Source organism: Vombatus ursinus, unplaced genomic scaffold (genome assembly GCF_900497805.2).
Source record: "Vombatus ursinus unplaced genomic scaffold, bare-nosed wombat genome assembly UNPS02014847.1, whole genome shotgun sequence".
Classification (NCBI taxonomy): Eukaryota; Metazoa; Chordata; class Mammalia; order Diprotodontia; family Vombatidae; genus Vombatus; species Vombatus ursinus.
In genome coordinates, this window is record NW_020954625.1 from 13,348,903 (window position 1) to 13,374,445 (window position 25,543).

Here is a 25,543-nt window from a genome sequence, read left to right on the forward strand (position 1 = left end):
TGTGTCCATTGTGCCTTCCTTCTAGTTGTCTTAAAACTTTATCTTTCAAGGTTGAAGAAATCCCCCTCTGCTCATTTTTGCTTTTCTGAGATTTGTGAAACTACTTCATCCTTTACCCTATTTCTTTGCTTCCTGCAGCCTTCAGAGGTCTCTTCTGGGAGACTTGGTGGGGTCTAGTAGCACACATAGACATCTGATTCACTGGATTCTCACATAAGTAATTAGTCATTTCCTCTCAGGCAAGATGTAGCCCACTTCCCTACTCAATATGTTCTTTGGACGTGACACTGAATGTCTCCATGCCCCAGACAACTCTCTAAAAGTAGAAGTTACCAGGGATTTCCTAATCTGCACCAGTAGAGGGAATTTCCACACAAGGACTTTCCCATACCTATGAAAGCACAGGCCTGAGTAGGACAAAACATCATCATGTTTAGTGACTTTTAACTGAAATCTAGTAAATGTGGCTGTAGTTTAGTCATTAAGTTGTGTCTGACTCTTTGTGACCCCATGGACCATAGTACACCAGGTCCTTCTATGGTCCACTCTCTCTCAAAGTCTGTGCAAATTTATGTTCGTTGTTTCCATGATACTACCTATCTACCTCATTCTCTGCCATCCCCTACTCCCTTTGCCTTCAATCTTTCCCAGCATCAGAGTCTTTTCTAATGATTCCCATCTTCTCATTATGTGACCAAAGTATTTAAGACTCAGCTTCAGCATTTGACCTTCCAGTGAATAGCCTGAATTAATTTCTTTAGGTATTGACTGATATGAACTCCTTGATATCCAAGGGCCTCTCAAAAGTCTTCCCCAGCACCACAATTGGAAATCATCAATTCTGTACCTCTCAGCTTGCCTTATTATAATCTAACTCTCAGTCAATCAGAAAGTAGTCAAGGTAAATAGGTAGGAGGCTTCAACATATATAATACTTTTGGTATCTTAATCCTAAACCCCATTTTCCATTTTCCCCACCTTCTCTTATACCTTCACTTGCCTTTATCTCCCTCCTGACCCTGTCCTTAATTTTCTTTGGACTTTAAAACTGTACCTTCTCTGTGGCTGGCTAATCCTAGATCTTCCCTCTGTATCGGAGGCTTCCTAACCTTGGAACAACCTCTCACTTCTATTGCTGCTTACTCTGGTATATCCCTCCACAAGGCCATCCCTCCTTCTCTTATTGGTGAATTCCTTCTGGAGCCACTATGTTATGGGGGGGCCCTAGACTGACCTGCCTTCATTCCCCTCCTGGTCCTATTCCTGATTTTTTTCTGGACTTTCTGCACAAAACTATGTCCCAGAATCAGGTACCTTCACTCTTCCCACCCTTTCCTGTGGTGTGTTCTCTTACTAGAATGTAAGCTCCTCGAGGGCAGAAACCGTTGTTCTTTATGCTTGGCATCCCCAATACCTAGCATAGTGTCTGGCACAGAGGAAGTGGTCAATTCATTCATTCATTCATTCATTCATTCATTCATTCATTCCTTCTTTCCTGTGCCCAACCTCACATTGAAATAAATAATATTAATGTATAATGTTCATTTGGATGATCTTGCAGGGTTCCTCAGTGGATTTCCCTGCTTCTCCTACTCCTGCAACAGTTGCTGGCACATAGGCAGGATGATCTTCACGGTGTCCTGTTTTCTTGAGGTCCTTGGGAGAACTGCAAGGCAGATGATGAAATGTACCATGAAATGATGGAGGTTGTTGTTGCCCTTGGAAACAGAAAATCCAACTCCATCTCCCTTCTTCCCATAGAGGAGAACTAGGAGAGATGGAGGTAGATGGCATAAAGGCTGATTTGGGCTTGCTCGCAGGAAAATTCTCTTAGGGAGTATTGGAGCTCCTCCAAAGTAGGAAAAGACTGCCCTGGGAGGTGGTGAGATCTCTCTCACTAGATGTCTCCCAGTGAAGCCTGGATGACACTTGTAGGGAGGAGTATTATTCAGTACGTATTGGACTAGAGACTTCCATGTTATTAGCCTACATTTACACAGTGCTTTACATATATTATTTCATTTGATCCTCACAGGGTCCCTGTGAAGTAATTTAAAAAGCTCATGCAAAGTGGGGCTAGCCATATTAAGACAGACAATTTTGTGGTTCAGTTGTATCCAACTCTGTGACCCCATTTGGGGTTTTCTTGGCAAAGATACTGGAGTGATTTGCCATGTCCTTCTCCAGCTCATTTTACAGATGAGGAAACTGAGGCAATCAGAGTTAAGTGACTTGCCCAAGGTCACACAGCTAGTAAATATAGTAAGATAGTAAGTAAGGACAGATTTGAACTCAGGAAGATGAGTCTTCCTGACTCTAGGCCTGGCACTGTGCGCACAATGGTGCCATTTAGTTCTTCAAGAGAGACAATAGATTCCAACGATAGGGAGCTAGGAACCCCACTCTGGCCAGAAGTCATCTGAAGATTTGTGTTCAGTTGTGGGCGCTGCTGTTTAAGAAGGACATTGTTGAGTATCCAGAGGAAGGTAGCCAGAATGGTGAAGGACCATGGATCCATGTCATAGGAGGGTCAGTTGAAGGAAGTGGGCAAGTTTAGCCTGGAGAAAGGAAGGCTGGGATGAGGGTGGTGGTGGTGCAGGGCATGATGTCTGACTTTGAGTATCCAAAGGGCTATCATATGCAAAACAGATTAGACATGCTGTGTTTGGTCTCAGAGGCCAAAACTAGGAACAAGGGACCGATGTTGGAGATATACAAATTCTGACCATGAGAGCTGGTCAAAAGTGGAATGGGGCTGCCTGAGATATGAATGGTTCCCTTTCATTGGAGGTCTTCAAGCAAAGCCTTGATGTGTTCTTGTCAGGTGTGCCATGGAAGGGAGCTTCGTCCAGTTATGAAATGGGAGCTGGGAAGGAGGGAGGTGATCTGAATGGGGGAGAACTAGAAATAATGCCTAGAATTTCAGCCTACAAGGAACCATTCCAGACCTAGGGTGCAGAGTGAGTGGGGAGGCAGAGGCAAAAATGTTGGTTCTTTTTTAAAAAGTGCCAAATAAGGTCTACCCCAGTGTCAGTGGCCAAAATAACTTACTGTTAACAAGTCTCCAATCAGAGAAGTGACTATTTCTCAGTTAGTGTTCCTGATGTAGAACTTATTAGAATGTTTGTTCACTTTGGGGAAATAGCAAATGTATGGATTTTAAAATGTTTTACTTATTTATTACAAGGATTGTGCTTTTCTTTCTTTTTTAATAGGGGGAGGGGGAGAAAGGAGCTGAGTTACTAATGTAAAAAGAAAAACAGAAACAAAAGAAGGTCATTTAAGCATTTTTTTAATACTCAGAAGAGAACAAAAGATTTTCAGAGGGAAAAACAGCAAGACAGTTTTGAAAGTTGCATATTTAATTTATTATATAAATAATAAAAATATTTGAAAATACTATAATAAAATAAGTAATAGAAATAGAATTACAACATAAATACAATATAACTATAATATGATACAATGCTGGTTAAGAAGTTGAGAGTCATAATGTCCCCAAGCCTCAGTTTCCTCATTTGTGAAGTGGGGGAAAGGATAAAATCAAATTTGTCAAGCTGTTTGTGAGACTCCAATGAGATAAAGATCTGTAAAAGGAATTTTAAAGTGCTACAGACAAGTGGGCTGTTTTTATTTACACACTCATATAAAGTGAGCCCATTCAATAGGCACACTTTTCTTTTGCAAAAGCAATGATGCTATTTCCCCAATGGATGAAAATGGCGGCGGGGGGGAGAGAAGAGATTCCCATATTGGACATTTGTACCTGTGATCAGTCATTTCGATCAATAACTCTTCCGTCTTGTCCAATATGGAGGCAATAGTACACATTTAATGGAGTCAGTAATCTACCTGGATTGAGCAATTTCCATCTGAAGTTCCCTCAGAACTTTTGAGTAGATGCCATCTGGTCTTGGTGACTCATCTCCATTGATTTAGACCTGTCTTGTGTACTGGCCCTTCCTTGACCTAATACCCCAGATCTACCCACCTCAAACATCCTGGGACCTCAAATATCTTTTCCAAAACTGTTTCTGAATGCTTTGGTGACCTTTCCCAACCCCCTGTCTTGCCAAACTGACCCACATTTTGTATGGATTCACATGTCATTGGCACAGGCAAAGGGATGCAGCTATCATCGCAGAGGCAAATAGAATGAGCACTTTAAAAACTGTCCCAACCTGTTAATGAAGAATTTTTATGCCAAGAAATATGGTTGCACCCATTGACCGTGATGCAGTGACAAGAAGAGTAGTTTTCATTTTGCCCTTGACTGGAAATGCTTGTTTAGTTGAAGAGCCTGAAGATTTGAGAGTGAGGGGAAAAGAAGAAGAAGAGGATTCCCAAATCTAGAAAAATCCCAGAGCTTTAGTTTTCTCACCTGTGATTAAAATTGATGCAATGATCATTGGGGCAGCTAGGTGGTGCAGGGGTTTGAGGGCAGGCGTGGAGTCAGGGCAATCTGAGTTAAAATCTAGCCTCAGATACTTACTAGTTGTATGACCCTGGGCAAGTCACTTAACCTCTGTTTGCCTCAGTATAGCACCTACCTCCCAGGGTTGTTGTGAAGATCGAAGGAGATAATAATTGTAAAATGCTTAGCCCAGCTCCTGGCACATAGTAGGTCTATATAAATGTTAACTATTGCTGCTGTTAGTGATTTGAAGTATTCTTTTATATGGTTGTTATTAATTGGCAATTCTTCTTTTGAGAACTATTTGTTCATCTTTTGGCCACTGAATTTGGCTCACTGGGAAATCAGTCTAACTAACTGAGAGGGGCAACTAGGTGGCGCGGTGGGTAGAGTACCGAGCCTAGAGTCAGGAGGACCTGAGTTCAAATCTGGCTTCATACTTGCTAGCTGTGTGACTCCGAGCAAGTCAGTTAACCCTGTTTGCCTCAGTTTCCTCATCTGTAAAATGAAGTGGAAAAGGAAATGGCAAACAATTCCAGTATCTTTGCCAAGAAAATCCCAAATGTGGTCATGAAGAGTCGGATACAAATGAAAGGATTGAACAACCACAAACTTCAGAGAATGCTTATCCCTTGACTGACTGCAGGGGAATGAACTTTTCAGCCACACTAACCCTCAAAGACCATCTGCGGGATCATAGAGAGCTTGTGACCTGTGCTGGTAGAAGGAGCCACTCTAATGAAATTCAACTTGTCATCTCTCTTGGGAGGATTTTCCTAAGCCCCTCCCACACCAGTTGTTACTGCTCTCCACTTCACAATTCTATTGTATGTACATTATTTATTTTTTTCTGTATAAACATTGTAGAATGTAAGCTCCTTGAGGGCAAGGACTGCTTCCTTTTTTGTCTTTTTTAACCCCAGTGCCTCCCACGTTTATTTGTTTTTAACTAGAACTTTGATATCATTGGTATAGGGAATTCCTGGTGAAGATCTCTCTATCAATGCAGGCTTGCACCTTTTCTGCAAATTCTCATCTTAAGAGACTTTCCTGGGGGTTCTTAGAGATGAGGTGACTTATCCAGGGTCACACAGCCAGTATGTGGTGAAGGCATGGTTTAAACTTGAATCTTTTTGATCTTGAAGCCAACTCTCTAATCCACTATACTTAGTAGATACTTTATTATGTACATCAAGAGATTTAGAGCTATAAGAGGCACCCACTCTCATCCAGTCTTGCTCCCTCATTTTATAGGGGAGGAAACAGAAGCCAAGAGTGAGGAAATCCCTTGGTAAAACTTGATTAATTGCAATGAATTGAATGCTTGAAGCAATGAGGTGGAAGTTCAGCATTTCATCTTGCTTATGCATATCTGCAGTGTACTGTACATGTGTCTTGTAGCTCCAACTATGTAGATGTCCAAACCCCCCCCCCCCCAAGAAAACCCGTGAAGCCGGAGCTGGGTGGGGAAGATTGTATGTTTCTGCAGGTTTTCTGCAATGTGTTTATGAACATTATTGAACATTGTGTTTCTCCCAGAAATAATCCTGCCCTTGTTTATGCAATTCTTACCATTTGGACCTGGAGCATGCTACAGTTTCCACTTGACCTTGCAGGTTAGTGCTTGTTTTGCCCTGTAAATGACATTCTGTCTCTTGCCTCCATGCCTTTGCCTGGATGTACTGCATGTCTGGCATGCCATTCCTTACTCCTGCCTCATAGATAACTGAGCTTTGTTCAAAGCCAAACTCAGTTACCATTTCCTTCTCAAGGCCTTTCCTGAAACCCCATCGTGAATGCTCCCACTCTTTGAAATTGTTGTCTCTACTCTGTATACAGTTTGCATTTATGTAATTGGATACATGTTCTCCCTCTCCCTCTCTCCCCCTTCCTCTCTCTCTCTCTCTCTCTTTCTCTCTCTCTCTCTCTCTCTCTCTCCCTCTCTCTCTCCCTTCTCTCTGTCCCTCCGTCTCTGTCCCTCCCTCCCTCCTTCCCTCTCTCTCTCATTCTCTCTCTTTCTCATTCTCTCTCTCTCTTTCTCTCTCTCTCATTCTCTCTCTTTCTCATTCTCTCCCTCTCTCTTTATCATTCTCTCTCTCTCTCATTCTGTCTCTCTCTCTCTCTCTCTCTCTCTCTCTCTCTCTCTCTCTCATTCTCTCTCTCTCGTCCCAGGGCAGGGGTTATTTTTTGCCTTTGTATCTCCAGTTACTAGCATAATATCTTACACATAGTAGGCACTTCATATTTCTTTAATTGAATTGCCCAGGAGCCCAAAGAAATAAAAGTTTCCAACAACCTCGAGTGCAGCAAGGCATCCCTTATTTACTCATTACTGTTACTGAGATCCTGTGTAGCTTTACCAGAGCTGGCAAGCCAGCCATTATCAGGGCCCAAGCAGTGAACCTTTGGAAAATGTCAGTAACTAATTTTCAAGTCTAAGTGTGGATTTTGATGATTTCAAGAGGGAAAGTGGGTCAGGATTTAGTGTGGCCAGGGAGGCGCCTGGATATGTCCACAGTCTAGGAATACTTGGAAAGTTAAGGCCATTTTTGAGCTGCAGAGAGATGAAGATAATCCCAGATCCTTACTAAGAATTTTAGTGTTTCTTTTGTGATGAAACTCAGAACCCAATTGGATCTGTTCTAGAATGGATCCAGACTGCTAACCCTGAGCCTAAGATGATCTAAGCTTTCCCATAGATAATGAGTTGTGAAAAACCTGATCGATTCTCTAGTTCTACCACCATGTTTTGCAAATGAGGATACTGAAAGGGAATGCTGCAGAGGGCATAGAATCAGGATTTGAACCTAGTTCCTCTGAGCCTAAAGCCATTCCTACTCTTTCATGCTGATGACCCAGGGCTGGCCCAAAACGTTCCAGGCCCCTCCATCCCACAGTGGCCATCTCCCAGAACCTGCCTGAGTCTTCATTTCATTGATGTCTGCCCCAGCCTCTGTTTGGCTTATTCCTTTTTCCTCATTCACTCCATTTTCTTCATCACTAAAATTTCCCTTTCAATCAGGAGGCAACAGATCTTATGTCTTTAAGACAAACTACTTATACACACACGTATTTGTCATTCATTGAAGGTTTTCGGAGTATAGATGCCAATCTGTTGTCAGATATGTTGTAGTAGGGATTCCTTCCACATAGAGATTAGACTGGCTGTCCTCTGAGGTCCCTTCCGCCTCTTCAAAAAATTTTGTGATTCCATCTTGAACAAAAAGCTCAAAGTAATTCCCAAAATTCCCATGGACTACATCTCATACCAACTGCCATTTGCTAAAAATCAGTCAATTAAGAAACATTTATTAAGTGCCTACTCTGTTCCAGAAACTGTCTGAGTTTCCAGAGACACAAAGGAAAAAAAAAAATCCTTGCCCTCAAAGAGTGTCCAGAGACAACATAAAAAATCAGAACATACAAGTTATATACTGAGTAGATGGAAGCTAGCTTTAGAAGAGATGGCACTAGCAACTTGGGGTTCTGAGAAAGGTCTCTTGGAAAAGAAAAAAAGTACTTAGAGGTAATTATACACATGCACACACTTGCCAGAATGAATGAAAAGATGGCACTACTTTTGTTGAAACATCAGTGAAGGATACTTTGATACTTGGATGAATTTGTCATCTCATCAGTGAGGCTTCTCCTCCTAACGATGCAGTTCACAGTATATCTTAGGACTTTGTTTCAAGTCTTGCCTCTGATTCCTTACTCCCTATGGGACTCTGGGCACGTTAACCTCCCTGGACATAGGACCTTCGATTTAAAACTGGAAGAGACCTTAGAGATCATTTCCAACTCCAATATTTGAGGACCCTGAGGCACAAAGAGTGAAGGAGATTTGCCCAAAGACCCGTGAATATTCAGAGTCAGATCCGAGATTCGAACTTGGATCTTACCATTCTCAATCTATAAACTTTCTACCATCCTAAGGGGTAGGCGCCACCCCGCCCAGCTTCTTCATCTCTGAAATGAGGGATCTGCACCAGATGACCTTTGAGGTCACCTCCATTGTTTCTTCAGTGCTTCATATCCTGTGTCACTCTTGTCAGCCTCCTCCAACCACACGAGGGCCTTTCTCAAGTTCTCTTGGCGTTATCAAGTGTCGCCATTTCTGCCTTCACCCTCTCGTGTACATCTTCTTCTCTCCGGTCTCACAGTTCCCACCACGGAGCAGGCTTCCGTTACTCTGTGCCTAGAGTACTGCAGTAGCCTGCCGGTTGGTTTTCCTGACTCAAGACTCTTTCCACTGTTATCCATCCTCCATTCAGCTGCCAAAGTGATCTTCCTAAAGCTCAGGCCTCACCATTGCCTCCCCTTTCCCTCCAGGATCAAATATAGAATTCTTTGTTCAGCTTTGAAATCCCTTCACAACCTGGGCACTTCCTACCTTTTGAATCTTTTTCTACGTTACTCCCCTTCTGCCTACTTGGGTCTTTGCACACAACTCTGTATCTCCCTAATCCTTGTCTTCTTCAAAAAACAAAGGACCAACAACAATGGCATTTTCATTGGCTGTCATCTAGGCTGTACTCCTCTTCCTCACCTCTGCTTCCTGGCTTCCCTGACTTCTCTCAAGCTTGAGTTCAAATCTAACCTTCTGCAGGAAACCTTCTGTGCCCCTCTCAATTGACATCTTGTGCTTATATAGCTGTTTGCATGTTGCCTCCTCCCATGAGAATGTGAGCTCCTCCAGGAGCTTTCTTTGCATCACTACCATTTAATGCAATACTTGGCACATAGTAGGTGCTTAATGACTGCTTGTGGATTGTGATGAAGATTGCATGGACACCAGTGAATTTCGTGCGGTGCTTGTTATTTTGACAGACTCATCATTTCTTTAAAGGTCGTCATTCCTTTTGATGACACCCTTCATGCCTTAAGTTAATAACAAGTTCATGCCATGAACAAGAAAAATAAAGCAATAAGCTCACATCCCAAACATGTATACTGCTAGAGAACCAAGGCATGGGCTATTGGACATTTGCCCACCCGACCAAAGGCTCTCCTACTTTAGAAGTCAGGCCCCCTCATCCCCAGTGTTTCTCAAATGACCATTGCCCAACTAGTTCCTAGGAAGGGACAATGCCAGGCCCAAGCTGGGCTGCCCACAGGCATGTCCCTGCTGTTTGCCACGTCTTGTGGTTTGAAGGCTCACTGAGAAAAAACTTTTATTTTAGAAGGATATTCTATAAACTATCAGGGACCATAATGTCGTACAGTTGTGGGAAGCAAGGAGAGCAATGGGGTTTTTATTTTTTTTTTGTTATTAAAAATATGAACCTTTAATTCTAGGGGAAGCCTGAGGTCATTAAAAGTGCTTTACAATTTCCTTAAGGCATTTGAACATACTTTAACAATATCAATAATTGTTACATTTCTTTTTCTAAAGTTTTAAAATATTTTTATTTAAAGTTTTGAGTTCCAAATTCTATCCATCTCCCCTCCATGAGATGGTAAGCAATCAAATATAGGTTATACACGCTCAATTATGTAAAACATTCCCATATTAGTCATTTGGTACAAGAAGACTTGAATAAGAGAAAAAAATGAAAGAAAGAAAGTGGAAAATAGCATGCTTCAGTCTGTATTCAATCATTCTGGAGGCAGATAGTATGCTTCATCATTATTCCTTTGGGATTGTCTTGGATAATTGTATTCCTGAGAATAGTGAAGTCATTCACAGTTGTTCATCAAGTAATATTGCTGTTACTGTGTACAACGTTCTTCAGATTTATTCACTTCACTTTGCATTGGTTCATGTAAGTCTTTCCAGGTTTTTCTGAAATCATCCTGCTTGTCAATTCTTACAGCACAATAATATTCCACTACAATCATATACCACAACATGTTTAGACATTCTCCAATTGATGGGCATTCCTTTGATTTTCAATTCTTAGCCACCATAAAAAGAGCTGCTATAAATATTTTTGTATAAATATGTCCTTTTTGATTATTTTGGAAGACTTTGGGATATAGACCTAGCTGTGGTGTTGCTGGATCAAAGGGTATGCACAGTTTTATAGCCCTTTGGTAATAGGTATTGCTCTCTAGAATGGTTGGATCAGGGAGCCAAGATGTCAGAGGGAAAGCAGTGACTGTCTTGAGCTCTCTCCCAAAGCCCTCCAAATACCTAAAAAAATGGCTCTAAACAAATTCTAAAGCAGCAGAATCCACAAAAAGACAGAGTGAAACAAATTTCCAGCCAAAGACAGCCTGGATGGTTGATCAGAAAGGTATATCGCACTGGGCGGGGAGAGGAGCGCAGTTTGGTGTGGGCGCGCAGGCCACTGCGACCCTGGAGCAGGCCTCAGAGGACTGAATTGTGGGCAGCTGGGGTGGTTTCCAGAATTCTCAACCCATGAATGCCAAAGACAACTTAGAAGGTCAGTGGGAAAAGTCCGTGACTGTGGTGAGAGAGGAGCTAGGTCTCAGACACAAGTCCCGAGCGCGGCCGGGCTGAGGCTTTTTCCTGAGCTTCCGACCCACAGACTGAGGGGGTATCAAGTGGCTGATCAGAGAAGGATTACACGGATCTCTTTGCCAGTGCTGAGGCAGGAATCTCTTGCTTTGCCAGTGCTTGGATCTGGGTCACAGTTCTGAGGGACAGTCCTGGGACGAGGAGGAGTTCTGGCATGGTGGAGCTTGTAGTGGCTGTGGAGAAGAAACACCTCGCCCTTATCATACAACCTTGTAAGAGCTGAAAATTTACAGGTCCCTAGAAGTGCCTCTGAAAACAGCTGTACAAACCCCCGAAGCTTGGAACAGTACATTCTCCACATTGGAAGCAGACTTTTACCTTCACAAAGAGTTTAAAACTCAAGTAATTGGCCAGGATCATGAGTAAGCAGCACAAAAAGAGTCAGACTATATTATCTTACTTTGGTGACAAAGAAGATCAAAACATACAACCAGAAGAAGAAAACAAATCCAAAGCTCCTACATCCAAAGCCTCCAAGAAAAATATGAATCAGTCCCAGGCCTTGAAAGAGCTCAAAGGGGATTTTGAGAAGCAAGTAAGAGAAGTAGAGGAAAAACTGAGAGTGATGCAAGAAAATCATGAAAAACAAGTCAACAGCTTACTAAAGGAGAAATTTGTTTCACTCTGTCTCCAAAAAATACTGAAGAAAATAATACCTTAAAAAGTAGCCTAACCCAAATGGCAAAAGAGGTCCAAAAAACCAATGAGGAGAAGAATGCCCTAAAAAGCAAAATTGGCCAAATGGAAAAGGAAGTCCAAAAGATTACTGAAGAAAATACTTCCTTAGAAATTAGAATAGAGCAATTGGAAGCTAGTGACTTTATGACAAATCAAGACACTGTAAAACAAATCCAAAAGAATGAAAAATTAGAAAACAATGTGAAATATCTCATTGGAAAAACAACTGACCTAGAAAATAGATCCAGGAGAAAGAATTTAAAAATTATTGGACTATCTGAAAGCCATGATCAAAAAAAGAGCTTAGACATCACCTTTTAAGAAATTATCAAGGAAAACTGTCCTTATATTTTAGAACCAGAGGGCAAAATAGAAATTGAAAGAATACACCAATCTCCTCCTGAAAGAGATCCCCAAAGGAAAACTCCTAGGAATACTGTAGCCAAATTCCAGAGTTCCCAGGTCAAGGAGAAAATATTACAAGCAGCCAGAAAGAAACAATTCAAATATTGTGGAAACACAATCAGGATAACACAAGATTTAGCTGCTTCTACATTAAGGGACCTCAGGGCATGGAATGTAATATTCTGGAGAGCAAAGGAGATAGGATGACAACCAAGAATCACCTACCCAGCAAAACTGAGTATAATCCTTCAGGGGAAAAAATGGTTGTTCAGTGAAATAGAGGACTTTCAAGCATTCTTGATGAAAAGACCAGAGTTGAATAGAAAATTTTATTTTCGAATACAAGATTTGAGTGGAACATGAAGAGGTAAACAGTAAAGAGAAAATCATAAGAGACTTATTAAGGTTGAACTGTTTACATTCCTGCATGGAAAGATGATATTTGTAACTCATGAGACCTTTGTCAGTATTAGGGTAGTTGAAGGGGAAAAAAATTATATGTACATATATATGGATATAGATATAGATATAGATAGATAGATAGAGGGCACAGAGTGAGTTGAAAATGAAGGAGTCATATCTGGAGAATAAAATTAAGGCGTGAGAGAGGAATATACCAGGAGAAGGAGAAAGGGAGAGGTAGAACAGGGTAAATTATCCCACAAAAAAAAAAAAAAACAGAAAAGAAAAGGCTCTTACAGTGGAGGGGAAATGGGGAAGGTGAGAGGGAATGAGTGAATCTTATTCTCATAGGATTTGACTTAAGGAGGGAATAACATACACATTCAATGGGGTATGGAAATATGTCCTACCCTTCAGGAAAATGGGGGGGGGAGAAGGGGACAAGAGAGTAGGGGGATGATAGAGAGGAGGGCAGATTGGGAAAGGGGGTAATCAGAAGCAAATACTTCTGAGGAGTGACAGGGTCAGAAAGAGTAGAATAAATGGGTGGGCAGGATAGGATTAAGGGAAATAGAGTTAGTTTTTCACAGCATGTCTACTATGGCAGTGTTTTGCATAACTACACATATATAACCCATATTTAGTTGCTTGCCTTATCAATGAGGGTGGATGGGGAGGGAAGAAGGAAGAAAATTTGGAGCCCAAAATTTTAAAAATACATGTTTAAAAAAAATATTTTCACATGCAACTGGGAAATAAGAAATCCAGGAATCCATCCTGCCCTACAGGATAATTGAAGGAGAAGTGGATAAGAGAAGGGGGGGAGGGATAGAAGGGAAGGCAGACTAAGGGAAGGGGTATTTAGAATGCATGCCATCTTGGGGTGGGGTGAGGGTGAGATGGGGTGAAAATTCGGATCTCAAAATCTTGTGGAAGTAAATGGTGGAAACAAAAAAATAAATAAAAATTACCATAAAAAATTACTCAGTGCCCCCTTGGAAATTGACTTTCTGTAACCTTTTAATGTTTTTTTGTTTAATTTCGAAAAGGAAAAAATTTCCAAAAAATATATATTTTTTTAAAAAGACATGTCTTAAATTCAATAATTTATTGTAAATTTGTGGGGTTTTTCTTGCATTGAAATTTTTATGATGCAATATTGCAATATGTAACCATATAGTACCATATTGTAAATAAAATACACATATATTCCTGCCAAATGCATGTTGGACTTCCCAATAATGTGCTACATGCTTGCCTGCCAACACTTGCTTGTTAAGACCTATCCTCAGACTTCACCACTGTTTGGTTATAACTTTTATTTTATGTGTTTATTTGGAAAATAATGTAATCACTATGACTTTTACTCTGTTATACAATAGATGAAACACAAATGGTTTTTCAGAAAAAAATAGAATGGTTGGATCAGTTCACAAATCCACCAACAATACATTAGTGTTCCAGTTTTCCCATATCCCCTCCAATATCAACATTTTCCTTTTTTATCATATTAGCCACTCTGATAGGTATGAGTTGATACCTCAGAGTTGTTTTAATTTGTATTTCTCTAATCAATAGTGATCTAGAGCATTTTTTTTTCATATGACTATAGATAGCTTTGATTTCTTTGTCTAAAAACTGCCTGTTCATATCCTTTGACCATTTATCAATTGGGGAATGGCTTGTATTTTTATAAATTTAACTTGGTTCTCTATATATTTGAAAAACAAGGTTTTTATCAGAGATACTTACTGCAAAATTCCCCCCCCCCAGTTTTCTGCTTTCCTTATAACTTTGGTTGCATTGGTTTTGTTTGTGCAAAAACTTTTTTACATCATCAAATTTACATATAGTCAAAATGATTTTATATAACCAAAATTATCTATTTTACATTTTGTAATGCTATCTATATCTTCTTTGGTCCTAAATTCTTCCTTTATCCATAAATCTTACAGACAAACTATCTTACGCTTTCTTAATTTGCTTATGGTATCACCTGTTATGTGTACTCATTTTGACCTCATCTAGGTATATGGTGTGAGATGTTGGTCTATACCTAGCTCCTGCCATCCTATTTTCCAGTTTCCCTAGCAGTTTTGATCAAAAAATGAGTTTTTGTTCCAAAAGCTTGGATCTTTGGGTTTATCATATACCAGATTAGTACGATCATTTACTACAATGTAATTTGTACTTAATCTATTCCACCTATCCACCACTCTATTTCCTAGCCACTACCAGATTGCTTTGATAATTACCACTTTATTTTGAGATCTGGTACGGCTAGACCACTTTCTTTCACATTTTTTTTCATTGATTCCCTTGATATCCTTGCACTTTTGTTCTTCCAGATGAATCTTGTTATTTTTTTTCTAGCGCAATAAAATAATTTTTGGTAGTTTGATTGATATGCACTGAATAAATGGATTAATTTAGGTAGAACTGTCACTTTTATTTTATTGACTCAGCCTACTCATGAGCAATTAATATTTTTTCCAATTGTTTAGATCTGACTTTATTTGCGTGAGAAGTATTTTATAGTTGTGTTCATATAGTCCCTGTGTTTGTCTTGGCAGATCCCAAGCATTTTCTATTGTATACAATTATTTTAAAAGGAATTTCTCTTCCTATCTCTTGTTGCTAAAATTTGATGGTAATATATAGAAATGCTGATGATTCACTCCTGATTGTATTGAGAAGGCTTCTAGCTTATCCTCATTACAGATAATGCTTGCTGAGTGTTTTAGATAAATATTACTTGTCATTTTAAGGTAAGCTCTATTTATTCATATGCTCTCTAGTATTTTTAATAAAAGTGGATGCTGTAGTTTATCAAAGACTTTTTCTGCATACATTGAGATAATAATATGATTTCTGTTGGTTTTGTAATTGATGTGGTCAATTATGCTAATAGTTTTTGTAATATTGAACGAGCCCTACCTTCCTGGTACAAATCCCTCCTGGTCATAGTGTATGATCCTTGTGATATATTGCTGTCATTTCTTTGCTAGTATTTTATTTAAATTTTTGCATCAATATTCATTAGGGAAATTGGTCTATAGTTTTCTTTCTCTGTTTTGACTCTTCCTGGTTTGGGTATCAGAACCATATTTGTGTCATAAAAGGAATTTGGTAGGACTCCTCTTATTTTTCCAAATAGTTTATGTAGTATTAGAATTCATTGTGCTTTAAATGTTTCATAGAATTCATTTGTGAATCCATCTGGTCCTGGGGATTTTTTCTTAGGCAGTCCATTGATGGCTTGTTCAATTTCTTTTTCTAAAATGGGGTTATTTAAGTATTTTACTTCTGTTAATCTGGGCAACTTATACTTTTGCAGATATTCACCCATTTCATTTATTGTCAAACTTATTGGCATATAATTGAGCAAAATAATTCCCAATAATTGTCTTAATTTCTTCTTCATTGGTGGAGAGTTCACTTCTTTCATTTTTGATACTAATAATTTCATTTTCTTCTTTCCTTTTTTAAATCAAATTAACCAATGGTTTATTTATTTTATTGTTTTTTCATAAATTAGCTTCTAGTTTTATTTATTAGTTCAATGTTTTTCCTACTTTCAGTTTTATTAATATCTTCTTTGATTTTCAGGATTTCCAATTTGTTGTCTAATTAGGGATTTTTAATTTGTTCTTTTTCTAGTTTATTTTAGTTGCACAAGCAATTCATTGATCTGCTTGTTCTCTCTTCAATTGTAAGAGAGAAAATTTCCCCCAAGGACCACTTTGGCTGCATCTCATAAATTTTGGTATGTTGTCTCATTGTTGTCATTTTCTTTAATGAAATTATCAATTTTTACATGATTTATTCTTTGACCCACTTGGGTTTTTTTAGGATTAGATTACTTAATTTCCATTTAGTTTTTAATCTTTCTTTTCCATTGTCAGTTATTGAATGTAATTTTATTGCATTATGATTTGAAAAAGGTACATTTATTATTTCTGCTTTTCTGCATTTGGTTGTGAGGTTTTTATGTCCTAATACAAGCTCGATTTTTGTGAAGTTGCCATGTACTGCTGAGAAAAAGGTATAATCCTTTCTATTCCCATTCATTTTTCTCCAGAGATCTATGATATCTCATTTTTCCAAAATTTTATTCACCTTCTTAATTTCTTTCTTGTTTATTTTGTGGTTAGGTTTATCTAGTTTTGAGAGGGGAAAGTTGAAGTCCCTCACTAATATAGTTCTATTATTTATTTCCTCCTATAACTCATTCAACTTCTTCAAAAATTTAGATGCTATACCATTTGGTAAGTGTTTGTTTAGTATTGATATGATTTCATTATCTATAGTGCCTTTCAGCAAGATATAGTTTCCTTCTTTATATCTTTTAATTAGATCTATTTTTGCTTTTGCTTTGTCTGAGATCATGATTGCTACCCTTGCTTTCTTTGCTTTGGCGGAAGCATAATAGATTCTGCTCCAGTTCCTCACCCTGTGTGTATCTCTCTGCTTCAAATGTGTTTCTTGGAAACAACATATTGCAGGATTCTGTTTTTTAATCCATTCTGTTATCTGCTTCCATTTTATGGGTGAATTCATCCCATTCACATTTATAGTTATGATACCTGTGTATTTCCCTCAATGCTATTTTTCACTTGTTTATCCCCTTTCTCTTATACCAGAACTTTTCCCTCCTCACAAGTGTTTTACTTCTGATCACCACCTTTCCCAATGTACTCTCCCTTTTCTCAGTTCTCCCTTTCCTTTTCTGTTATCCCTCTCCCTTTTTACTTCCTTATCAAACTGAGTGTGTATATTATTCTTTTTTGAGCTAATTTTGATGAGAGTAAGGTATAAACTTTGCCCACCCTCCCCAACACACACTCTTTCTCTTCTATTATAGTAGCTTTTTGTGCCTCTTTCATGTGGGATGATTTACCCCATTCAATCCCCTCCTTTTTCTTCCAGTGCAATTTCCTTTCTCACCCCTTTATTTTGTTTTTTTGGGGTATCATCCCATCAAAGTCACCTTATATTCACACCCTCTGTCTGGAAATACTCCTTATAACTACTGTTATGGTAATGAAGTTGTCGAGTTACAAATATTATCTTGCCAAATAGAAATATAAACAGTTTAAGCTTATCGAATTTCTTATGTTTTCTCTTTCATGTTTCTCTTTTACCCTTTTATGTTTCCTTTGAGTCTTGTATTTGGAGGTGATTTATTTTATTCAGCTCTAGTCTTTTAATTAGAAATGCTTGAAATTCCTCTAGTTCCTTAAAGGTCCATCCCACCCTCCCCCCAAAAGACTATATTCAATTTTGCTGGGTAGGTGATTCTTAGTTGTAATCCTAACTCCTTTGCCTTCCAGTATATCATATTCCAAGATCTCTGGTTCTTGAATGTGGAAGGTGCCAAAACCTGTGTAGTCTTGACTGTAGCTCCACAATATTTTCTTTTTGGCTTCTTGCAATACTTTCTCTTTGATCTGTGAGCTCTGAAATTTGGTTATGATGTTCCTGGGAGTTTTCATTTGGGGATCTCTTTCAGGCTTGCTATGTGGATTTCTTCAATTTCTATTTTTTCCTCTGGTTTTAATATATCAGGGCAGTTTTCTTTGATAATTTCTTGAAAGACGTCCAGTATTTTTTTTTTTTTTTGGTGATCATGGCTTTCAGGCCATCCAATAATTGTTATATTATCTCTCCTGGATCTATTTTCTGGGTCAGTTGTTTTTTTCCAATGAGAAATTTCATATTTTTTTCTTTTTTTAAAACTTTTTAAAAACTTTATTTTATCATATCTTGATGTCTCATAGAATCATTAGTTTCCACTTGTTCAATTCTAATTTTTAAGGAATTATTTTCTTCAATGAGCTTTTGTACTTCCTTTTCCATTTGGCCAATTCTATTTTTAGGAAGTTATTTTCCTCAGTAAATTTGTGTATATCTTTCTCCATGCTATTGACTCTTTTTTTTTCATGATTCTCTTGCATTACTCTCAGTTCTTTTCCCAATTTTTCTTCTACTTCTCTAATTTGCTTTTTAAAATCCTTTTTAAATTCTTCCTGGAGTATTTTTTGAGCCTGAGACCATATTGCATTTTTCTTTGAAGTTTCACATGTAGTCATTTTGACACAATTGTCCTCTGCTAAGTTTATGCCTTGATACTCCTAATCATCATAATAACTTTCTATAGTCAAGCTCTTTTTTTTTTTTTTGTGACTTAGTGTTTTTATGTGAGAGTTGGGCTCTGGTCCTGCACTGTCCCAAGCTTTTTGTGCTGGGGCTCTGGGTCTTACTGTTGGTTTTCACTGGGCTTCAGGGCTTAGTTGCTTGCTTTCTCTGGAGGGTAGGCTACCCTTCTGGCTTGCACTGGGGGGAGAGGCTCCTGTTGTTCTCCCCTGGGTGTGGGATTTAGGGGCTGGTCTGCTCTAGAGGTGGTGCCCTGCTACTGGATTGCTACGGTAACAGAGTCTGACTGGTGGCCAGCCCTGGAGGAGAGCTCTTGTGGGTAGTCTACCCAAGGGGTGGGGCCCTGCTGCTGAGTTGCTATGGAAACAGGGTCTCTCTGCTGGTAGGCGCCAGGGGCAGGGTCTCACTGTTGGCCAGTCCTGGGGAGGGGCTTCACTAATGGTCAGCAATGGGCTCAAGGCCTTGCTAGTGGCTTGTGCTGAGGGTGGGTGGGACCTTGCTGAGCTGTACAGACTGCTCATTTGCCTAGGGGGCTGCTGGTTTGCAGGTGGGCGGGGCATCACTAGTGGAATGGCCCAGGCTTGGAGCCTTGCTGCAGGCCCCTAGAGGTGAGGCTTGCTACTGCTGCTGCCACTACTGTGGCTGCTGCCGCTACCACCACCACAGCTGCTGCTCAAGGACCTTCCTCCCTTCCTACTCCAGTGAGACAGACCTTTCCTGCTGGGCTGGTAAGCTGCATCCCTGCTTCTAGATCAATCCTGAGGCAGCTTTCTGGTTGTTTGTAGGGGAATTGGGGAGGGCTTCAGAGTTCCTTCCTCACTCCCCATCTTGGCACCAGAAGGAGCAATGGGGCTTCTGGGTCAGCCGCTATTGTCCTCCCAGCAAAGGGCCCATTCTTTAGTTGCTACTTGAAGCCACTGGAGAAGCTTTGCAGACTTCATTAGGAGTTACTCACTTTGTTCAGATGCCCAAATGGGGGCCACAAGTCTTAGGAAAGGAATTATTTTCTACCCTTGACCCTGAATTCAATTTAAATTAGAGAAATTAAAACAAAAAGTTTCAGCTGTTGATTAAATTTCCTTTTGTATGGTAATTATGTCCAGCCTTTCCTTTAAACTGTGAAATACAAAAAAATGAAGACAAGACAGTGAAACAACCATTGTGCTCATCATGAAAAAGTTTGATTGGTTTTTTTTTTTTTTGGTTTACATTAGAAAAACATGTTTACTGCCAGCAGTTGGTTTTTAAGACTATCTCATCTTTTAGGCCATTGTTGGAGTGTAGACCTTTTTAGAAAATGCAGAACTTTGAAAAACTAACATATCAATAGTTTTATCTCACATCCCTTTTGTAGTTACCTCCCCTCCCCCAGAAGATAGGTGTGTAGGCATTACCTACGCCCATTTTACAAGGCAAAACTGAGTCCCAAGAAGATGAAGGAACTAGATTCTGGTCAAATGCCTAGTATGAGTCAGAGGCAGAATTCAAACTAAGTCTCCCCAGAATCCAGGGTCACTCTTCTTTCCTCTCTACCATAGCCCCTCTCTATTGAAGCCTGAAGAGGTAGCTCTTTTTTCTAGTCCTTCTGCATTTTAACTGAATGATGCTGAGTATCCTCCATGCCTTGGGTAGAGTATAATGAAAATAGGGTCCTGGACTTGGTCAAGGGTTTGAACCTAATTTCTTCCCTTTACAAACTGTTTAACCATAAAACCATCTCAGAATCTCTTGACTTAACATTCTGTAGTTAGTTACGGGCTCTGAGTCCTTCTCTCTCTTCTTGTGCCCTTTATACTTATATTAGGTCACCGGCATCATGTTAATTAGCATTTACTGATTTCTTTCTTTCCAAGCACTTTTGGGGATAATAATAACAATGAGTGATCCATTGAATTGGTACAAAGTTATTACGTATCACCATACTCCTCTGGCTGGATTTCTTGAATGAACACAAAGTTGCAGCCTCGAAAAAACCTAGAGTCTCAGAGTTGGAATGGACATGCTCCAGTGGAAAGAGGGACAAGTTCAAATCCAAGTTTTGTCACGTGCTGCCTAGGTGATCGTGGATAAGTCCTGTAACCTCTCTGGGCCTTAATTCTGATATCTGTAAAACGAGGGGGTTTGAATAGATGGCCGCAAAGGTCCTTTTCCATTCTATATCAATGGTCCTATGAGATGAGAAGATCGCAAAAGCCATTTAGACCCAATCTGGAAAATGTTCCCTTCTAGAGTGTGTGCCAGGAACTGTCACTCAATTTCTGCTTAGAAGTCTCCAATGAGAAGCCTGGGATTCCCACCCATAGTGTCTATTTCTTTTCTATTTATTCTGTGACTCTTTGAAATACAACTTTTATCTTCACCACTACACTAAAACTGTTCCCTAAATAAATACAAGTAGATAAAGCTTTGGGGGAGGTGAGGTGTCTATTAAGCATTCTGCTCCAAACACTTTTTACCTCCTCTATGGTGACACGCTGTCTCCAGCCTCCTTTACACTGATCACTTGGTCTTCCTTTTTTGTCTCCAATCACCCATTTTATCATTGACTCACTTCTCGTTTCTAGTATTGATGAACTATGAATTATCCCTAAGTCTTCATCAGAGGTTCCCTATACATGCACCCTAAGCTCATTTCCTGTAGATTACAGGCTTCTTGGGCTGGGGATGTTTCATTTTTTCTTTGTATCTTTGTATTTGTATATTTGTCCTGGGCAGAGTTATACTGAAAAATCCTTGGGAGAAGGGTCAGAATGATGTCTTCTGGTTTTTTTGCACCTTTTAAGGTGTTCTACATAAAATAAGCACTCAGGTATTAATACCTGACTTACTCTAGTAATGCTGTGAAGTAGACGTACACTAGAAAAATGCTTTCTAAGTACTTTAGTAGTTTGGAATTTGAATTAAAGGTTAAGATGAGTATTGTTTTTAGTGTGAATTATCTAGTTGTGTGGAACTATTGGTCCATAGTAATCTCCTCTTATATGCTAGGTCAGGAGTTAGATCGCAGGCATCCCAACTGCCAAAAATGCAAAGGACCCATTGGTAACATGATTTCCCAGAGCTAGGCTCACACGTGTGGAATACGCACAAGGTGTAGAACACCTTAGCAGATACCAATCCATTCAACACCTTTCTACCTTTTCCACAAACTCCTCATAGTCTCAAACATCATAATTGTACCTGCCTCCATAGACAAAAACACCTCATAGTAAGCCAGTTGTTACCTCAAACCACCAGCCTGAAACGCCCTTTTCACAAAATTCAGTTTGTCTTTAAAGATACAGTAACAGCATCAGGAGCCTCTGCAGGAGAGGATAATGAAACACATCTGACTGAGGGTTTGTCTTCAAAGATAGAAAGGCAAATCTGAAATAAGTCTTTGTCCAGCAGTGGCTTATGTTCTGCCATTGTCTGTGCCCTTAGAAGGTATGCTAACGGACCTGTCTTGTGTTTACAGTCCAGCATTTCGTCTGCCCCTCATCCATGGCAGCTGAAGGATTCGCCAGTTGGTTCCTCTGCCAGTATAGTGCTGATCTGTGGAACATTGGAATCAGCCTCTTCATTCAGGATGGGCCTTTCCTCATTGTCCGCCTCGTCCTAATGACCTATTTTGGAGTGATCAACCAGATGCTGGTGTTCTTTGCTGCCAAGAACTTCCTCGTTGTGGTGCTGCAGCTCTACCGCTTAATTGTGCTGGTGCTACATGTGCAGGCTTCCCTGAGGAAGCAGCCTCGTAGTCTGAAAGGAGAGGAGAGATTTCCAAATCAGCCTCGGGAAAGTAGGCTTTCACCCACTACCAGAGACAGTAAGACCACAGAAGCAGCACCTATTCCTTTAGAAGACTTCCCAGGGACGGCTGAGTGTTGCTGAGTTCAAAGATGAAGTTTTCCCAACAGGAAGTTATTTCAGCAATCCACCGAGCATTTATTAAGTGCTTAATGTGTGCCAGGCGCTGGGGAAATAGACTGAAACAACAGAATCCCTGACCACAAGGAGTTTATAGTCTACTGGAAAGTAAACTTCTGTAAAGTTACGTCTTTTAATTTCTGAGTCTTTTTATAGCATCTGAATATGTCATTTTGACTTGATCTGTTTTTTCCCATCTTAGCACAGAACTTTGTTTAAAGATTAAAAGAAAAAGAAGAGATTTTGAAGAAACACCAAGAGATTTTTTTAAATGACTACTAAATGAAGGCTCTTTGGCTGATTGCTGTCATTCTAACTTTCATCTGATGGAATCAGGAAGCACCAGTTCAGAGATTCAAGAGCTCTGGATACACGTGAACAATATGTAGAGATGTTGTCAGGGGTTTTGGTTACGTGTCCTTGGAAAATAGTGCATAGAAAGATGAAATATCAAAAAGGTCGCCTGAAAATACTGAGCCTTGGACTTTGTTTCTATCAATAGACTAAGTCTCCTTTTCCATGTCTACCTATATCTTTGTGACATAAAAGGTTACATTCAGTGAATGCAAAACAAATGAAAGAAGGAAAAAAATGTCATAAAAATTACCTCATTGTGGGCAGGATGCTAGGAAAAATCCCTGCCCATTCATAGCTGCACAGATCACCCCAGAAAAGAAAACTCTTGCTTCTAGGCCTAGAGATTCATTCACAATGGTTTATTGACTCTCCAGAAATATTATGATACTTGGATTTAGTTCAGTGGGAGCACTTTCTTTTATAAGCATGGGCCCATCCTGCCCAATGACATTTCTTGGCTCTACAAAAATGCCATGTTAGGTGAAACAATATCACAGGGGCCAACATCCCGCAGCAACAATATCAGGAATGGATGTTTGGCTAGAGAGTGCTACAGTGAATTTTCACTGTTTCATGGCATAGTTTGGTTATGAAGTACCAATGATATGGTTGTAAAACAACCTTAGTCAGGTCACCTTACATAGACTAGGTAGTTAGACCAGTTTCAGCATCAGAAGTACTGGTTTCTACCAGGCAAAGTGGTTGTTTCTGTTTTCTATACTCTTGGAAGTACACAGCCGCTAAGTTTCCTAATTTTAGATTATGGTTGGCTTATAAGGGTTCATTGAGTCCAGTCTTATAACTTTACAGATTAGGAAAATGAAGCCCTGAGAGATGACAAGATCATACATGGAGAGTTCCATGGGGCCTTGAGGTCAACAAGCATAGGCCCCACATTTTAGAAATGAGGAAATGGAGGCCAAGAGAAATTAACTGCCCAAGGTCACAAATTATAAACATCAGAGCCTAGATTCAACCCAAAGTCTTCAGATTCACTATCAAGTACTATAGACCTTTTGGCCTCTAGAGCCTTGCTGAGCCATTAGACAAGTCAGCATAAGAAGTGCTGATACAAAGAATGTTGAATTTAATAACTAGCTTTTACCTATATTTTTTACATGTTGTCTTATTTGATCCTCACAATGACCTGTGAGGTAGGTGCCATTAAGACTCCTTTGATAGTTGAAGAAACTGAGGCAAAGGTTTGCCTAACTTGCCCAGGGTCACCCAGCTTCTAAGGTGTCTGAGGCAGAATTTGAACTCAGGTCTTCCTGACTTCAAATGCACTGCTCCACCTAGCTGACTAGGGTTTCACATTCTTTTTGAACCCCTATAGTCTCTCATGCTACTACCACCAGAAGAGAATAACATCGAGGTTCCTTCTGAACCACTATTTACAAGTGCCTTTTCCCCTGGGCTGATGGTAATGGTAGGTAGGGGCAACCCTAACTCCAGCCAGAAATTTAGGAAAAGTCAGTCAGAACCATATGGAAAGAAGGCCTCATATTCATTTCATTTCTTCCCCCCCACAGAAATAAGCCTTCATTTCTCTGACATAGAAACATCTGCTTGCTTTATTTCATAAACTTGCATGCCTTTCAGCATGGCTGATTTTGGAGTCTTTTCCAATAATTAATGTATATTTTAACATGTTGCATTCTACCAATGGCAGGAAATCACAAAGAATGCAGATGTTAGTTCAATTTGAGCATTAATTTCCTAACAGTTACAGGTGCCCCAAACCAGCATTGCTTTATGGGGGTAGTGAATAATTTGCTCCTGGGAGTATTCAAGTAAAGGCTTTTGTAGATAGTGAGGGTTCATGCTTTAGGTTGTGTTTGGTTCTGCTATTGGAGGACATAGCACCCGAATTCACAGAATCCAAGATGGACAGCTGGACTGGAGGCCAGAGGTCATCTTCATTTGACAGAAACAGAAACTGAAGCCAAGAGAGGTGAAGGGATTGCCCTAAATTTTAATATTAAAGAGAAGAGCTGGGATTCAAACTCAGGTCATCCGATTCCAAATATAGCCTGCCCCCCCCCCCCTTCCTGACTCTGCCAATTACTCCCTAAGTGACCTTCATCAAGTGGTTTCACCTCCATGGGCCTCAGTTTTCTCTTTTGTAAAATGAGAAGTTTGGACAAGATGAATCTTAAGGCCCCTTCCAGATTTAAATCTCTGTTTCTATGAATGTGGTAATAACATTTTCAAACCATGTTGTGCTTTTGAAAAACTTTTGCTAAAAATCTGGGGTAATGTACTTTTTTTTCCTGCCTATATTGTCATAGCATTGAGGTGGTTCTTAGAGATAAGCCATGGGGTGGCCTTCAATTGGTGTGACCCAGGAACAACTGGGCCAGAGGGCTTTATCTTGAAATTTCCCCACAACATGACATCATGTGGACATGTTAGAGGAACAGTTTTACAGACATATTATGCTCTCAAGAGAAGAAATCTGTATCTAATTCACTTAATTCCATCCCCAGGCTTTGTTTGCTCTCAGTCATATGTTTCTCTCTCTGTCTCTCTCTGTCTCTCTGTCTCTTTCTCTCTCTCTCCCCTCCCCCCTCTCTCCTTTCCCCCTTCCTCCTCCTCCTCCTCCTTCTTCTCTCTCTCTCTCCCCCCCACTCTCCCTCTCTGTATTTTCTTATTTAAACATGAGGATGTAATTACACATGAAACTAATGGATGCATTTATAATCTTCCATAATAATTTTAAGAGTGGGAATATAATATTT

General features: G+C 39.8%; 1 protein-coding gene across 1 annotated transcript in view; it reads left to right on the forward strand.

Annotated features, from left to right (window-relative positions):
• Positions 1–23,981, forward strand: part of TMEM26 (transmembrane protein 26) — a 59,372-nt gene extending 35,391 nt beyond the window's left edge. The window contains exons 5-6 of the mRNA XM_027840663.1: positions 5,954–6,030; positions 21,997–23,981. Of these exons, the coding sequence (XP_027696464.1) occupies positions 5,954–6,030; positions 21,997–22,409 (490 nt within the window). The 3' untranslated portion in view covers positions 22,410–23,981. The remainder of the gene's footprint in view (positions 1–5,953; positions 6,031–21,996) is intronic.
• Positions 23,982–25,543: the final 1,562 nt, after the last annotated feature.